Source organism: Tamandua tetradactyla, chromosome 11, assembly GCF_023851605.1.
Source record: "Tamandua tetradactyla isolate mTamTet1 chromosome 11, mTamTet1.pri, whole genome shotgun sequence".
NCBI classification, from domain to species: domain Eukaryota; kingdom Metazoa; phylum Chordata; class Mammalia; order Pilosa; family Myrmecophagidae; genus Tamandua; species Tamandua tetradactyla.
This window is the reverse complement of record NC_135337.1, coordinates 51,045,598-51,064,320: the sequence shown is the minus strand read 5'-3', so window position 1 is coordinate 51,064,320 and position 18,723 is coordinate 51,045,598. Positions and strand designations below refer to the sequence as shown.

The following is an 18,723-nucleotide window of genomic DNA, read 5'->3' as shown; positions in this document are numbered from 1 at the left end:
CATATAGAGTAAAGGCCCCTAAATAATAGGTATAATTATTTTGACATTATCAAATATAAATGCTCATATTTTATTATCAATTTAAAAAGGTAAATACCTTGCATGTAATTAAATGAGAAAATAAAATAGATGACTTGAATGTGGGTGAATGTCTAGCAGAAAGTAGTAAAAAGAGGAAAAGTCATGGCAATGAACCAACCAATTGAAGGTATAGTTCAATTTGGCTTGGATAAGAGGGAATGGTAGAAAGAGGACCAAAATCTGAAAGACCTTTAACGTCGGTAGAAGAAAATGCTTTTCATTAGGAAAGGGGCAGCTAGCCAGAAAAGAGCATGTTGGGAACTATTCTACAAAGTTTCATGTAGTATCATGTATAAAATCTAGTGGAACTTTGCTTAGTCTTTTACTCCCTTCTTCCTTTCACTTTCTGCTCCCTGGCTCTGTCTGCAAACTTCCTACTCATCTTTCATAGCTCATTTCATTTGCCACATCCTCTCTGAAATATTCTCCAGTCTCCACTGTCAGAGCTAATATTTCCTTCCTCAGTGTCCCATTATACTTTATATATACCACTACAACAGGACTCATCACAATGCATCATGGTTAATTGTAGATATATCTGTCCTCCTTGCTAAGAGGCAATCTTTCTGAAAGCAAGGAACTGGTCTTATCCATCTTGGTAATCTCAATACCTAGCATAGTGCTTGTCATAACATATAAAAGCTGAAGTAAGCTGATCTTGGATTTAGAAGCAGTCCATAAGTATGTAGATGATTGCAATAGTTCATTAAGAGCATTTCAATAAATGGCGGTTTAGGGAGATGTGGCATCTAGTTAATCCTCTAGAGAAGCTAGTAAAAAGCCAAGAACTGTCTGGAACAGCTGTTTGGGAAATATCTGTGACTGGACACACATCATACACCAATCTGGAATGGGTGGAAGGGCCCAGATCATAGCATAGAACTGTAAGTAAAGCCCTGAAACTGTGACGGCTGGTGTCCCTCTTCCACTGGAATGGAAGACTCCATTGAAGACACCACCCCATGGGAGAAAGAAGGAATCTCCACTAGGAGCAAGGGGAGGTAGCTCATTCAGGCTTCAACTGCAATTGAATTAACAAACTTGGAATGCTGAATACAAGCTCCAAGTCCAGATAAACCCAAAGCAAGCAGGAAAGGAACCATGAGGTCTCTCCTGGCAGAGAGGAGGTGGGGCTCACAGAAAAACAAACAAACAAACAAACAAAAAATAGAGGCTTTTGGAGTCAGTAGACCTCAGAATACTGGAAAACGGCTATGCCCCAAGAAAAGGGACACATAGAACTGGGTACCAACTCTAGCTCCTGACCCATGAAACTAGGGGGCTGGTGACTGGCTGTGCAAAAGGATTTCATTTTTATGTTTTGTAAACTATTCTAAGTAGCTCTTTAGTGAAAGCCTCAGGTACATTTTCAATTGTCAGTGCTGACCTAGGCAAACGCGGAGTTAAGGTATATCTGAGAGATAAAGTAAGAAGTCAAATGAAGGAGATAATCCCCTAAGATATCTCCACCAAGAAAAGGGAGAGGGGCCAACTCAAGTGATAGCCCTCACTCACAGAATTCATATGTCAGGGGCCAGAAAACAGAAACGGCTAAAGCTTACATACTACCGCAGCCTCCATCTCAACCACACCTCTAGTAGGGACAGTGCCTACTGAGAATTAAACCATTGAACTGTAATCCAATGGCCTGATTCTTGAAACTAACTGTATTACTATTACAGCTTTTACAGTGTGATTGTGTGATTGTGAAAACCTTGTGACTGACACTTCCTTTATCCATGTACGGATGATGAGTAAGAGAATAAAAACGAAAAGTAAATAAATAATGGGGTAGGGGATAAGGGATATGGGATGTCCTGGTATTCTTCTATTTCTGTTTTTATTCTTATTTTTCTTTTTTTGGAGTTACAAAAATGTTCAAAAATTTATTGTGGTGATGAATGCACAGCTCTAGGGTGCTACTGTGAGCCACTGATTGTACACTCTGGCAGATTATATGGTATGTGAATATACCTTAGTAAAATTGCATTTAAAAAAAAAAAAGCTGTTGAGGAAGCCCTGAACTAGAGAAGTAGCAGCGGGAATGGAAAGTAATAGCAGATATATAAGACATTATGAAAGTGTATTTTGGGGTACATTGTCCGTGACTGTAGTCCCTTGCCATAGGATTCTCTTAAGCAGTTAAAAACTGGTTTATTTGGATGAGATATGCTCTAAGCATAAAATACATACTGGATTTCAAAGACACAGTATGGAAAAAAATGTAAAATATTTCATTAAATATGTTTATATTGAATACACATTGAAATGATAACATGTTGGATATAATTGGTTAAATAAAATATAATATTAAAATTAACTTTGCCTGGGTTTTTTTTTTTTTTTTTGCCTTTTTAAATGTAGCGATCAGAAAAATTTAAAATACCTATGTACATTGTATTTATTTCTGCTGGAAAGCTCCAACCTAGGGACTCAGCAACTAACTGGATGTGTGATACAGAAGGAAAAAGGAAATCTAGCTTTTAAACCGAAATGACTGAAGAAAAAGGCATGCTTTGAGAAAAATAAGAATATTGGATGGAGACGCTCGCTCATGTTGTTTTCATATCAGATTTGAAGGACAGCAGGACCTTCTTCCAATCAGGCATCTGTCATTGCACGGGGCTCATTTGGAGCCTAGATGGTGAACGGAGTACAGTGTCTGGAAATGGAGAAAGCTCCAGACTAGGTCATGGGCTTTCCTCTCTTCCAAAACACCAAACAAACAAAAACAGCTTTATTACTTTTTAAATTGTGCAACGTAACGGCTAACTAGGTTCTTATTTGAAAACCTGTGTTTTCATATTTACAAAAGCCCTTTATGGGACCAGCCATACTTCAGCAGGACGCTGTACAGAGTGAGTGACCGTGAAGGTCGGTGTTCCCCATCCTGAGTGGGAACACAAACATCTGGAGGTGGGTAAGGGCAACCACAGTGAAAAATCAAACAAGTCTCAGGGATTCTGAAAAGCCCTGCAGCCAAATATGACAAAGCCACAGAGCACAAAGGAAACTCGCAGAGCTCTGCGTCTACTCTATCCAGTCATTCGGTTCCAACAGTCATCCCCTAGAGGCACAGATCACAGAAGCCAGGGACCATGTTGTTCTACATATTGATAGAGGAACAGGTGGTGGGTAATCAGCAAGCCATAATCCTTTGACTTGTGCTCCTTTTTTTTCTCTTAAGAGTATTTCAGGGATGATTTGGTGGTGGTAGCATAAAATGAAAGAGTGAATTTAAGGTGCAAATTAGTCTTAACAGTCATCTTTCATTAAATATTTTATAGATAAAAATAAAATAAACCTTTTACTAAAGTAAAAGTACTTGTTAATTCTTCCCATCAAGCAAATTTTACTCAATACACCAGGAGCTGAAGACAAGAGCAAGAGATATCTAACAGGTTATTGAAACCATATGAGAAAAGGACTTGAACAGAAAAATAGTGTCAAGGTTCCAGGCTATGGTGATGGCTCGATTTAGGGATGAAGACAAAAAGAGGCAAAAATGAGCAAGGCAAGAGATCAAAAGAGACAGAAAAGGACCATGAAAGTAGAGGGCCATGGAAGCCAAGAGAGAAAAGTATCAAAGAAGAGGCAATGAATATTAAAAATGCTACTATCAAAGAAAAATAACAGTAAACAGAAAAACTAAGATGGTATACGTATGAATATACCACTAAGCAAAATAAATGAAATTGGACCAAATTCATTTATTAAAGGAACAGAGCTTCTCAGATTGAATTAAACATAAACTACCTACATGCTAAACCAGATGTATGTAAAGACTACAGTCTAAACCTAAAAGATTAAAGGAAAAAAAGGGTAGAGAAAAAGAAAAAAAATAAGATAAAAAGTTAAAAGGGTGAAAAAGTAAATAGCTATCCACCATTTAAATATACAAATACCAATTAAATACGAATCAAAGAATCAAAAGAAAATAAGAAATACTAACATACAAAATCAATTTTTAAGGCAAAAACAGTAAGTGATAAGAAGGGTCATCTGTAAGCATATAACAAGAAATTCCCAATCCTCACAAAATAGAGCTTGACTTAATTCAAAGAAGAAATTGACAAATCTAGAATCAGAGAGAATGCTTTCTCATTATAACTGCGAAACTGAGAAACCAAGCAGGTGAATAACTTTCTAAGGATGTGAGTATGAGCCACATAGTTAATATTTCTCATCAGATTTTTATAAACCCTATACTCAACATTTAATCACTTTTTTTTACCAAAGTAACATACACTAGCCCACAAAGCAAGTCTCCACAAATACCAGAGTCAAAATTAAACATAACAACAGTAAGATCATTTCAAAAGTAACACTGAGTGAGCGCAAAGGCAGTTCTTAGATTTAAATAAAATAGCAGAAGAAAAGCTCGAGAAGGTATGAAAAATAAAACTGAAGAACTCTCCCAGAAAATAGAAAACAGTACAAAGAAGTGGAAAATAAGGCAGAAAAGCTAAGAAAATAAAAGCATCAGTCTAGTAGTTCCAATAGCCCCAAAATAGGAATTCCAAAAGGAGAAAACAGAGTTTTAAATAATAAATAAATAAAAATAAAAGACCAGTGTCATGACTCAAGAGTCAGACATGTTAAGGTCTTTCAAAACCAGGATGCCTGCGGACACCATATTTCTGGCCCTAGGATAATGCCCAAGGAAGCCTGGCTCGGATTCTGATCTGTATTTTGCTTTCCATGACCATAGGATGGAGAAGTTGGTGCCCTCCTCTCCATGCCCAGCTTCAAAAGCCAGTCCCCCCTACCATATTCCCGTCAAATGTCCAATGTCCAATGTGCCACACTAGGATATGGACAGATGTCCTGATTCTGGTGAGCTCCATGCTTCCTAGCACAAACTCACAACCTTGCCTCTCTGACTTCCTCAAAAGGTGTTCTTGAAACTGTCAAAGAAGCTGAACCCATACTCTGACTCAAAAGACTCTATTCAGCTTATTTTCTCCTGGAAATCTTGTCTTTTCATTACAATGCCCGTTCAAACTTCTTTCTGAGGTTTTTTACATGTAAGTGAGAGAATTCCAAAGAAAAGCAGGAAACACAATGAATGCAGAAGTCAGTACAGCATTTGCTCTGGGAAGGAGTGAGGGGATATGATGGAGCAGGAAACAGGGGGCTCTGAATATGTTAGTAATATTCTCCTTCATTTAGAAGTAGCAGTCTGTGCAGAGGTGTTTGCTTGATTATTGTTGCTTAAATTGTACATATAGATTTTGTACATTCTTATAGCTTATGAGTCATTTCCACTTTTTTTAAGTATAGAAAGGTAGCATTTATCCCAGTAATATATTTTAACATCAGAAAATCAAATGCTGCCATCAAGTGTTTGAGGATGATTAAGAAGTCATTATTTTGTTGTTTTGTTGTTTTTGCTAAGTAGAGGCATGACCTTCAAGACAGCATTCTCATTGGCTTGGTGGAGAGCAGTGCCAGTGTGCAAAGAATTCTAGAGTATGTTAGTAGGTGTGGTAGATTCTACTGTGTTCCTAATATGCACGGCTCCTCCCTGTGAGCAGATGATACATGCTATGCAGACTTAGCCATGCATTTGCTTTGGCAATGAAATGCAATTTAGCATGACAAGTGCCATTCCTGAACAGAAGCTTTAAAAGCCTTTCCATGGTTTTGCTGTCCAGGAGGCCAACACACACCAGGCAGAGGCTGCTCTTTCAGTCTGGGTTTCAGAATTTCAGAGGACCAACAGCAGACGTTAAGTGAGCAAGAAATAAACCTTTGTGGCTGTAAACTGAGTTGCCTGGGGTTGCCTGTTAGATTAAGCTACAGTCAATTACTCCTCAGAGAACTCTGCAGTGTAGGAAAGGAAAAAATGCTAGTCTAAGGGCTAGAGCATGTGAGACAAGAATTTGGTTACTCTGTGTAAGGACTGGACATGCTGGGAGGCTGAGAGATGAATATTACAGGACAGACAGAAGTCCAAATTAGAGAGGAGGATGTCTAACAGCACAAGGTACCTCTGGTAGAGGAAGAGGATAACATCCAGGACACAGAAGGGTGGTCATCAGAGATGAGAGAAACAATGCTCTTCTGGAGACAGTTAAAAAGGAAGAGAGACATTGTGAAAATAGAGTAGAAAAGGAGGAAATCTGAGCAAGTGCAAGGATGGTGGTTCCAACCTGCAGAGGAGGTTACAGGTGAGGAGAGCTGCTGGAAGTGAGAGGTGGTCATGGGCAAATTAGGTACTTAAAAATGGGTCAAGTTTGATGCTCCAGCATGCACAGTCTACACGGATGTTGGTACATTACTGCCTAAGTCTCAGTCAGTGAAATACTGACCCAACTATCCAATAATAACAAAAATTACATACAATTAAGAGATCTTTTACCTTCCTTCTGGCCTGTATCTGTATGAATCTAGCTGGCCTTAGAAATATTTTCTTTATCAATATTTTGAGGAACTGATTCAACAAACTACAGTGTTTTCAAAGAACACTGAAAGAAAACATTTTCTAAGTACTCTACAATGCTTTGCAAAAACACCATTAAAATAAACTTGGATAAGGTATTTTATAATGCTTTAAATGTTAAGATGCTTCTGACAACATGTGATTGGATAAGGAAATTAGAGAAAAAAGATCATTTGGAAGAGGTGTAATTCAATCTAAATGTGGCCAGAAGGTTTACTCAATCTTTAATCACCAGATATACACAGTTAGTTCAACTAAAGACTCAAATCCTTGGCTTCAGGTTCATTCACACTTATAGTTACACTTAGGAAATTATTATATTGCTTCATGCAAGGCATTTTGCATGGGATTTCTTCAAATCCTTTTACTGTACTTCTAGAAAATTAATAATGCAGGGCAATCTAAGCTAAGTCAATAAAAGAAAAAATAGATTTCATAATCACCCTAGTAAAGAGAGGTTCTAAGCCATTTGGAGCAGTGGTGGGACGAAATCTTCTCCTTCTCCACGATTCAACTCTGTTTCCCCTCGTGATTTTTCCATTCGGGGGAAGAGGCGGAGGAGGACTGGGGATCAGATAATTGTTAATGTTTGGAAGTAGATATGGATTCGTTCCCTGCGAATTGTCCAGGGAGCTCCTGAACTTCATCATTGCCTTCTTGCCCTGCAATTACATGTCATGGTTTAAGAATCAGTGAAACAGAAGCAGTGACCCAATATAACCCCCCAATTAAGCCTGTATGATTAACACTGCATGCAAACACAACGGATATCAATAAACTAACTGAAAACATTACACCTGAGTCTGTTCATAAGCGGCATTTTGTATGATCCATAGAAAATTAAATTTTCATGATCTTCTAAACTTATTGAGGCATATTTTTAAGCAAACATATTGCTGTGACACATTTATATCACTTTTGGAATCTTCCTTCACCGATTTGTCAAATCTATTGGGACCCAGTACAATTATATTATGCTAAATCAAGGATTGAAGTGTTGTACTTTGAAGGAGGGACTGATAATCCACTTAACAATGGGGAATTTGTAAATTCTTTACTTTCTGATTTCACCTATCCAGATGTTATAATATCCAGGGATGGCAAGGCAGTGAAAAAGCACAATCTCATAAACTGTTTAAAGTAAATCATTACAACTTTTATGAAGGACATATTGGAATATTTATCAAAACAAAATGAAAAGTTCATACCATTTGACCCAGAAACTCTATTTATAGGAATAAATCTGACACAGATAACTATACAAGCAACTAATATAAATGTGTATAAATGTTAAACCATCAAAAAAAAGTAACATCATAAAATTTCATTAACAGGAGAATATTTAATTACATTTTGCATTATTCATATAATAGATTCTTGCCAGGCTTTGAAACTGATATGGATCTATTCATCATGTCATTAAAAGGTCCACATTTTTTTAAGTAACTTATATGTGGGTTTTTTTGGGTTTTTTTGTTTTTGCTTGGGCAGGCACCGGGAATTGAACCCGGGTCTCGGGCACGGCAGGCGAGTATTCTGCCTGCTGAGCCACCATGACCGACGCTATGTGTGTTCTGATGAAGGCAGAAAGGATTTGAATTTGGTTTTGCTGTTGGGGGTTTGGATTCTTGCTAGTGTCTCATCTTTCCCTTGATATATCCTTCCCTTGTTGAATATTTAATCAATCTGCATTGCTTAAATGATTAAAAACACCAAAGTATAATCAATACTTACATTAAAATTTTCAGATACATTTGCATCCATGAATTTTCACAAATTGTCAATCTTCATGTATGAGGTAATTTTCCAAACTTGAAGGCATCTTTAAGCATTTTTAAGCATTTCTCAGAATGGGAAACGTATTTGATATACTATTTTTAAATTTGTAATTAATTTTCAGCCAATTTAGTCCTTAGTTTGAGATGTATAAAAGTAAAAACTTATTTTAAATATAGAACTAATTCTTCAAAGATTCCTCATTGCATATAGGAGCAAGTTAAATAAAGACATTTGCAGGCCAAATTTTGATGTAAAATAACATCTGCATGAACAGAAAGGAATTTTAATATATCTTCACTAAGGAGCTTAGTATTGTTAAAATGGATGACATTTCCTATGTTAAGTTCTTATTTTTTCTGTTTATTTGTCTGCAATTGTGTGCATTGATATTGTAACAACAAGTGAAAATAAAAGGGACATAATATAAACAATAAAATAAAAAAATCTAGAACTTTTGGGCGGTGAGGGATTTTATTCCTGATTTCTAAGTCAGTCAACTGCATGCCTTGCTTAGAAATGATTTAGTAAATTTTTTTTAAATGAGCATGCTATTGTGTTTTGGGGAGGGTGCATGGATAGGGAATCAAACCCAGGTCTCCCGCATGGAAGGCAAGCATTCTACCCTCGAACTACCTGTGCACCCTATGCTATTGTTTTATCTTGCTTTTTAGCACAAAGCATTGTGGAAATCTTTCCACATTGGTACAAATCATATTCCTTTTTCTTTTTTTTTAACACGCTTTAATATATATATATATGACATTTTAAAACAATACCTTATTAATAAATACTTAGGTGTCTCATAATTCATCACTATTGCAAATACATGTTGCAATACTAATTACTCATATTTATTTCTTTACATATGCAGGCATGTCCTAGGATAAATTTCTATATGCTCAAATGCTAGGAGATGTTCATTTACAATGTTATCAGATATTAAGAAACTGCCTTCACAGGCAGTTGTACTAATTTGCACTATTACCAATTAGTGTATGAGAAATCCTCATTCTAAGTATATTTGTCTTCAATCAAGTCATTATTTTTACACAACGGCATCTTAACTAGTCTGTTTTTTTACCAAATTCCTTTTGCTTAAGTCAAAAATCTTCTCCCCTGACACTTAGCAAAGTTAACCTGGCTTATGTTTGTTTCGCCATTAACCACTTTCTACATGCACATCCTTTATTTTTTAAAAAACCATTGAAAATGTATCGGGTGCTCACTTACATAGCCATTATGCAGAATATGATTCTTCTTCAGCAGTTTCTTATCTAATTTTATATTAAATCAGTTTCATCATCAATGCCATTGAAAAAAAAAACTATATGTCTTTTCTGGAAGTACATTTTGCCTCTATACATCACAGTATTGTACAAACTCCAAGTTAGAAATTTTGTCTGCATTTATGACTGATATATTCCCAATGTTTTGAGCAGTGCTTATTCCACTTATTCCAAGTGCCAAATAAATATTCACTGAATGAATATGTGAATTTAGCTAGTTGACATTAACATGTAATTGATATTAATCTTGTCAGTATATGCGAGCTCCAGTTAAACGCCTATCCCTCAATCACCCACACCCCAAAAACTTGGAAATGGGAAAATAAAAGCCACTTTGCAAATTTAATTAGGCGAGTCACCCAGTGGCTCAGAGCAAATCAGAGAAAAAAAAATCACCTGAAAGAAAAAAAAAATTTACTCCCCAGTCAGCAGAACTTGAATATTACCTGATTGATAGTGTTCACATGTTCACATATCTAACAGGAAAATATGTTGAACAAAGTAGAGTTAATAGTTGTAGGATCTTAGAAAAGAATATAATCACCTTTGCAAATGAAGACAGTGCCCATCCAGGTATCATCTAGGGGAAAGGACACCCCACCCATTGGACTCTGAATATTTCCAGTCCTAATGGCAAAATTATCCCTCGAGGTTATAGAGGGTTTTAGCCAAAGACCTTTGAATTTTCTGGTACCTTTGGCAAGCCCATTCCTAGAACGAGATGTGTGCATCAGGCCATCTTAGCTTGGTGCTCTTTAACATTCCATTTCAACCTTATCCCCTTGTTCTGATTCCACGCTCGCCAGGCAACAATCCCATTATGATTTGGTTTCCTATGGAGATCTGCCTAGAGAGGGGAAATGCAGTGCTTCTCTAAGCTTATAGAATTTATCTTCCTGTGAATTAAAAAAAATTGCTCTTGATTATTATTTGACTTCCTATTTTGAGTCAAATATGAGAGAAAAATGAGCTAGTTGCGCTTGCTATTTCAGTTAGCATGAAACAATCTGTTGGAAGCTGCTCATTCCTTGACTCTGGGCCTTCAAACAGAAAACCAGATCCTTGAAACCATAGGTCTAATTGACTTGTGACACAAGTCCCTGCCTAGCTCTGCTCAGTCTTCCCTATCCAAATGGATTGATTTCTCTTGACTTCTGGGAAACTACTACTAATTTAACTGATATAAGGTTCCTGCAAAGCGTTCTACAAGCTGAAAAATACATTTAATGGATTAAAATATTAGTGATTAATTTTAGAGTTAGATTTTTATACTTTCACTGTCAAACATATTTATTTGTCTGAATTAAATTCTCAGTGTCAAGGTTATCTATCAGTTAAAAATTAAAATATCTTATTTTCACACATCTTCTGTTTCTCAATAAAGAGAGGAACTACTCCCCCATTTAAACATAATGACAATTGCACTCATGTTGTGGGTTCTTTGTGAAGCTGGCAAACGTTCTTTCTTCATGCTAGAACTATACACAAAAGCCTCCCTAATCACCTAACTGGCCTGATTATTCCTCCCGTTTAAGTAACTCATATCTTATGGTTACATACCTCCTCCTTGTACTTTATTAAAGTAAGTGGAAATTTCCTAAGGCATAACCTTGAAAGAGAAGCAGAACCAAGGCCCTGTGTGTGATTGACTCAGCATTTTTTTAAAAATGGACATTCTTTTCCTTCTATATTCAACCTTCTCAAGAGTCAAACTCAAAGCAATTTCATACACTGATGGGAAAGTAAGTCGGCATGTAAATGCACTCCTATTCTTGGAAAGTTTCATTTTCTAGGTTTCATGCATTTAAAATTTGGAAGCAGTCAACACTGGGTCTATTCTGATAGCAGTCATGTCTGGCTGTGAAGAGTCTTTCCTCTTTTGTTATTCAATCAGCACTTGGAGCTAATGATGGATCACCTAAGATAACTCCAAATCTATTTCTTACTCTTCCTGCTTAATAATACAGATTTGAAAAGACCTTCCAGTTAGAGTAAGATATAATTAAACACAAGTACATAGTAGCTGCTTTAGCAACACACAGTATAAATTTCACTAAGTAGATTAATTGAATATATTTCAGAAATTGTGATAACCTAATCTTCTACTCAAGAATATAGAGATATTTCTTGAAGAAATAACATTTACCCCAGTGGGAAATGGAACTTCATTTTCCAGCAGCGAGGTTTTGGATCTGGACCCTGAAGTTATCTTCAGAACAGTTCCTACTGCAGGATTACTGGAAAGAGGTTGCAATCGAATTGGAGGCTGCATATTTCCTGGGGCAGTATATGGTCGAGGGATTGTCTAGATAATTAGGGAAAAAAATTTCATTTAAATTAGTATCTTGACATGGTTCCAGAACCAATTAATAACCCAACAAATTGCCTAGAGTAATTAATGGTGTCGTTTTACTGAACAGATTAAACTTTAATTATGTTCTTTCATTATACAAACCCTTATGACCCAAAGTATTTGTTAAAACATATGGTATTGAAGCCCTCTACATGACTAAATGCCACAATTATAAAGTATTCCAGACAAAGGATGTCCTCTATTATATTCCTGTATTTTTTATTCATACTGTAAACGTCTCTGACAATACCTAATTTATGCTGTGCGTAGAGTGTCTCTGCTCAATTAAATGTTAAGTTGAATAATGTCCCTATTTCGGAGATCTAAAGGGATATTATTGGAATGAATTCATGTCTCATTTAAATGTTTTCAACATAAACTCTTCCTGGGAGTCCTTTAAGTCTTCAGATTGGTACTGAAGCAAAAGCAGACAATATGATTCAAACAAAAGAGGAAAGGTGAAATCTAACTGTGATACATTACCATTTATTCAACCTTGAAATATTCAGTTCCTTGAAATAATAAAAAAACTGAAGTGAAAAAATAGGAACTGGTTACTTTGGAAAGCACTGTAAGTGGATGTTTTGCATGCTGGATGCTTTCCGTGTGTCCTTCTCAATCTATTGTCCACCCTTCTCTGCCAGCTCTGGGAATCCTTCCTTTATGGACTACACCAACCAACTTCAGGGTGGCAGTTGAATTGGGCCAGTGAGAGGTACTGTGAGAGGGCCAGTGAGAGGAGAAAGAAGTGCAGGCAGAAAATGGGACTGAGATTTTTATTCTAGTCCCCTCTCAGCAGGGTTTGGTGTGCCAACTGGGTCGTTCTACCAAATTCCACAGGTCCTGCCAGCCTGCCCACTCCTCCAACTACAGGACCTCTGCCGGGTCTGATGTCCAGTGCTTCCCCTTCTGCTTTCAGCCCATGTGGTATGGCTTCCCATTGAACCGACCCCTGTATGTGTAACATCCTGGTTGGGTTCCTTTAATCCTGCCTGCATCTCTGTACGTAGTTTGTTTATTAGACACTTCCTAATTACCCTAATTGTGTAAAACATCTGTTTCCTGCTGAGACCCTGACTGATGCATTTTCTAATCAAGAATGTGCCACATAGGATACCAGAAGTGTCAGTATAGGGTATTTGCAATGCCTTTGATAAAGATCAACTATGTTTCAAAAGTGTACAAATGAGACTTTTGGCAGTTGTTCTATAATGACAGGATAGTAGAAAACCTGTCAAGATAAATACATGCTTGCTTAGGTGGAAGGTGTGAGAAGAATGGTATAAAAACTGTTTAAGAATACGGCTTAATGAAATGACTCTAAAGAAGCAAAATCATGAACATGAAATATTTAACCCTGATAAAGTGCCCTATGAGTACATAAAAAGTGATGATAGTTCCTACTATCATCATGGTTGTGGTGCCATCTTGAGAAGCATGTCATACATTGCCAATCTTCTGGTTTGGTTAAGTAAGCATTTACTGAATTCCTCTATAAGAAGTGGGTAAAAAATGATTTTTAACCTCTAATGGCGACGTAAGACAACTGGTGCCAATGAACCGCACAAATACTGCCAAACAGACAATAACGACAAAATACCTGAGAACTAACAGAACCTAGGACTAGGAGTCCCTAGAAAACTTGGGATAAGCCAATGAAACTAGTAAAAATGAAAGTTTCAGAGAAGAAGTTAGGTTTTGATCCAAATCATTAAACAAGAGAAGAAAATGGATGAGCAGAGAAAATGAATGGCAAATTTGAACATCCAAGTAAAAAGAGAATCGGTTGTGAGCAAGATGTGGAAAGGGTTCCAAAGATAATGGCCATTCCTCAATATCTGTTTTCCTTTTCTTTTCTAGTAATAGAATTTTTAGCTGGAAACATAGCTACCCTAAGTAAAGACTATTCTTCCCAGCATCCTTTGGAACTCTGTGTAGATGTTTGCCTTGGTTTTAGCCAATAAGATGTGAGCAGAAGTGATACATGAAACTTCCAGATTGTGCTTCTTAGAGAGATGTATACCCTCACTTTCTTAATTCTCCCTTCCCCCTGGCTGAAATATCTATGTGGAGATACACCATCTTCACTGATGCTGTCCAATACTCCACAGATTATACAAGTAGCTCAGGCTTAAGTTTGACAGATTAAAAAACATAAAAAGAGCCTGGGCTTTTCATGATCTCAAAGAATAGAGATGTCATGCCTGAGACGTTTATATGTATGTAGGGTATGGGGATGGGAAAAGAACACTTACATTTAAGTCACTGCTCTTTTGGATTTCTGCACACAAATCTATATCACAACAAATGCAAGAAGCCAATTAAATTGACTAGAGCAGCATTTGATGTAAAGAAATAGGAGATAAGCCTTATGTGCCAAAAGGTAAAAGATTTTTAAAACCCTCTAAAAGAAATTTAACTAGAGGTTTCTGAACAAGGCAGGTTATATAACAGAATCCTTTTGAATTCTATAAAACAAATGTGCCTTAAGCCTCTCTCCTGTCAAATAATGCAACTGAACACAAAAACATTGAAAATCTGATGTAGGAAATCAAGAAAGCAGGTTAATACAAACTAGAATATGTTCAATTGGCTGTAGTGCTCTGAATTTTACTTCTCCACATTTGCATACAGATATCATTCAGTTAGATGAATGAGGCGGTCAAATGTTTAACCGATTACATTTATCTCTAAAAACAAATCTGCACCATTAACAAACAGCTGTGAGCTACAAACCGCTGTAGCCCAGATCAGAAGCTACCTTATATTGGCTACATTTCAAATCATTCATAACATATTTTCTTGGAATAAGTATGGAACTGTAGCTTACCACTCTCCAAACTGTTCCAGAATGAGAACTGAAATTGACTATCTGGTGATTACTCAGCTTAGCTGAGTATTGCCAATTCTTAGCAGAGATCTCTGGGGGTAAATTTTCCAAGCGTGTGCAGAATTAGTTGAATGACTTTCCACAGTTTAAACGGAAATGATGCAACAAAAAGCCTATATGCTATTTTGAAAGTCCAAGTGCAATTAGTGACCAAATGCGATACCTATTCATTGGATGCTTTTCTTATTCAATCAAGAAAGTTAAAAAAGAAAAATCTGTAGCAATATTCCCAAAGGATTATAATCTTCATCTCAATGGTACATGGAGGTCAGGAGGCATATTAAATGGGCATGTATCAAGGTTCTTAGAAAAATAAAAGGCGGAGAAGCTGAGTTTCAGTAAAATGGGAACTTCGGTTCTAAGACCTCAAGAGGTACCCCTCATGGGGCATGAGAACCGTGGGGCAGGGGGAGGGAGGGATAAGTGAGGAACCAGATAGAAAGGCTTCTGAAGTGTTGGTGTCAGTGCTTCCTGTAATTTTTAAATTACTTTCTCACTCCTGCCACATTAAGATCCCCTGTGTGTATCATAAACTACTTATTGAGGGTGTTCAGCTGGAAAATTGAAAGGAAAGCCTTTCAGAGGTTTTCTCTTCTCTGAAACAGGTAAGAAGATAATAAAAAAAAAAAAAAAGCAGCATTTGATTGTTTCTTTTGTTTCACCTGGGTTAAGCTTCTGAGAGTCCAGTGAATTCGCCATCTAGTGAATTATTTGGGTACGTACATATTCAAAGCAAACCCAGAAATATGGTAACAACAAAGGGAATACGGCTGCTTTTCATAACTTGAGCTGTTCATCGGGAAATGTCAAAACATATTTACCTTTTGAAAAATGTCAAAGCTTAACAGTATATGTGATGAACCTAACATCAACAATCTCTGAGAGTATTGCAATTTCTCTGTAAATATTGTGCAATCCAAAACATGTGCATGTTGACAAGGAAATATATTAGGCCACACAAAGCAAGAATAAAAGCATGATCGAGCAATTCATTTACAGCTTAAACCATCAACCTACATCAAATATTTTGCAAATCTTTTCCTGTATCTGTATTGTTTCTAGGTACTTTATTTTCCCTCAAGCAAATACAATCTACAAGTTATAAATGAATCAAGGCAGAAAAAAACACCAGTGTGTAATTTCTTCAAATAGAATTTCTGTCCATTTAATTATTTTTATCTTAGACTATATGCACATACTTTGTATAAAAGATTCAATCATTAATATGTGCTCTGTACCGTTGACTCTATCTGCATAAATAAGCTTTACAGATGGGAAAGGGGAGAGAAGAAACAGCCAAAACAAAACCTAGAGGTCAGAAAATATGGAATATGGATCTAACAATCAGTGGCTCAATCTTGTTGCCTTGTAGGATGCTAAAAGTATGGGGCGGGGGTGGGGGGTGGGATACGCAACTTAAAAGTCTCATAGTTTAGAATCTTAAATGTCAGGTGAAAGAGTCTGAGCTTTCCTACAGGTTAAAACAGAACCAGTAAAGGTATTTGGGCTGGTGAGTGATGCAAGTAACCTGCATTTCAAGAAGACGAATCTAGCAGTAACACACAAAACGGATTTGACAGGAGTGATATTGATTGAAAGTAAGATCAGTAGAGACCCAGTGAACAGATCTAAAACTATGTTTTTCTTCAGGAGAATTTGCAGATATATTCAGACTGTTCCCAGAGAGCAATCTTTCTGAGACCAGTAAGAAACTATATATTAGTTTATTGGGATTGGGCACAACAGAGTGTTTACGAATTAATAGGACTCACCAGTATTAATGGATTGGAATGTCCTTCAATGCCATGGCTGGGGTGACTCTTCGGGCCCACTGGTGGGCGGGGAGACAGGACTGGCATGTTTCTTTCTATAAACCGTCTCGTGTGCTCCCCCTACAATTCAAAAGTTATTTAGGGCGTGGATGCATAATTAGTAGATAAGGCTATGCCTACGATGTAAGAAATACTATATGACTAAAGAAGGCCTTTCTCAGTCCTTCCAGGTGTTACTTTTTGAGGCAAAATCTTTCACAGCTGTATTGTGGAGTCATGTGCAGTGGCAAAGGGCAGGACATAGAGTCTAAGCTGCACTCAAAGAAATAGCGTCAGATGCAATGTACCCACACTTTTAACAATTCTATTTATTCATCTGCTTTAAGCGGATTTCTATAAAAGCACAATACTTGTCATTGCCCCAATCAGTAGAGGATAGCAGAAAGAATTACTTCCCTACCCTAAAAATTAATTAAATAATATAATAAACAAAAGGGGCATAGTAAATAAAGACAGGCTATCTTTACCCAGATGCAGTCATAAAGTGAATATCGGAACAAATAAAAAATCATATGGGGAGTGTGGCAGTTAGGTTCAGGTGTTAATTTGACCAGGTGAAGGTGCCTAGCTCTGTTGCTGTGGACATGAGCCAATGGTATGTGACACACATCTGTTGCTGATTACATTTGCAGTCAGCTAGGAGGTATGCCTGCTGCAATGAATGATGTTTGATTTAATTGGCTGGTGCTTAAATGAGAGAGCTCAATGTAGCACAGCCCAAGCAGCTCAGCATACCTCATCTCATTACTCACAGCTCAGCCCAGGCCTTTGGAGATGCAGAAAGAAATCACCCTGGGGAAAGTTGTTGGAACCCAGAGGCCTGGAGAGAAGACCAGCCGAGATCACCCCGTGCCTTACCATGTAAGAAAGAACCTCAGCTGAAAGTTAGCTGCCTTTCCTCTGAAGAACTAATGAAATAAATCCCCTTTTATTAAAAGCCAATCCTTCTCTGGTGTGTTGCATTCTGGCAGCTAGCACACTAGAACAGGGAGGAACTAGAGTGCCTGTGGCAAACCCTCATCAATATTATAACATGTACATGTTTTAGGGTGCCTGGCAATCTGGATGAGGATAAGTAAAACATAAGTGCACAGCTCACATCACTTCAGGCAGAGCTAGCCACCTTTCAGTTTCAGAAAACCATCTTTTCCCCATCAACATCTCAGTAGATAAATTATAGAATCTACAACTCAGTCCCTGATATAAGGAAATATCAGCAAAGTTGAATGAACCACAAATCTCTACATGCAATCTTTTCTGATTTTGTAAATTTGGTCTATCCTCTATTATTTAGCAACAGTTTTGTAGCTGGACTATGATTAAATAGAGATTGAGTCTATCAGGCAAGAGGGAAAATTTACTGTCACATATGACAGGTCATTCCATGGATGCCTTAAAATATTCATTAGTTTGTGGGACGTCTTAGGCCCCACATTTGTAATATTACACAGAAAATTAAGAACATGTGAGTTTGAATGGCTCAAGAAGTTGAGCAAAACTGTCAACCTAAACTGAAATTCTCAAAATGCCTAACTAAGCCTCCCATCTCCTGATTCAACTTTATGTATTTCCTGTATTCACTACAAAGAAGGGAATCAAATCCAAAAATTGAAAACAAACAAGGAATTTTAAAATGCCCTGTACAGAATGCCTAAAGCTTAGTGTATTTTCTTTTAAGTTGGCTATTCCCCACCATATGCTTTCAAAGGTTACATCCATATGGAAATATGCCACTGTATAATTCTTAAAGTGTCCTGTTTTCCATCATTTTGCTGTCACCACCTAATATTTTTTGCCTTCTTAAGAAAGTCAATTATTAATATCTAGCCCAATGTGCTCTGACCTAATAATTTGACCTCATTTATCCAAAAGTAAATGCTACAGTGAACTTCAATAATAGCACCACTGGCTTTCAAAAATCACAAAATAATATTACAAGGTTAGAAAATAAAGTTGGGTAGCTCCTTACCTTAAATCTCTGAATTCGCTCTTTCTTAGCTAAGGTCTCCAATTTATTTTTTATTTCAAGCTGATGGTAATGCTATGCAGTCAGAAAA

The 18,723-nt window shown here is 37.0% G+C and overlaps 1 protein-coding gene across 3 annotated transcripts in view; it reads right to left on the bottom strand.

Annotated features, from left to right (window-relative positions):
* The window catches only part of ERICH3 (glutamate rich 3), a 113,371-nt gene that overhangs the window by 63,410 nt on the left and 31,238 nt on the right, over nucleotides 1-18,723 (bottom strand). For all 3 annotated transcript variants that reach the window (XM_077120611.1, XM_077120613.1, XM_077120612.1), the window contains exons 4-7: nucleotides 18,636-18,707; nucleotides 16,607-16,726; nucleotides 11,738-11,896; nucleotides 6,970-7,188 (exon numbers count right to left, since the gene is read on the bottom strand). In XM_077120611.1, coding sequence (XP_076976726.1) covers nucleotides 6,970-7,188; nucleotides 11,738-11,896; nucleotides 16,607-16,726; nucleotides 18,636-18,707 — 570 coding nt within the window. The remainder of the gene's footprint in view (nucleotides 1-6,969; nucleotides 7,189-11,737; nucleotides 11,897-16,606; nucleotides 16,727-18,635; nucleotides 18,708-18,723) is intronic.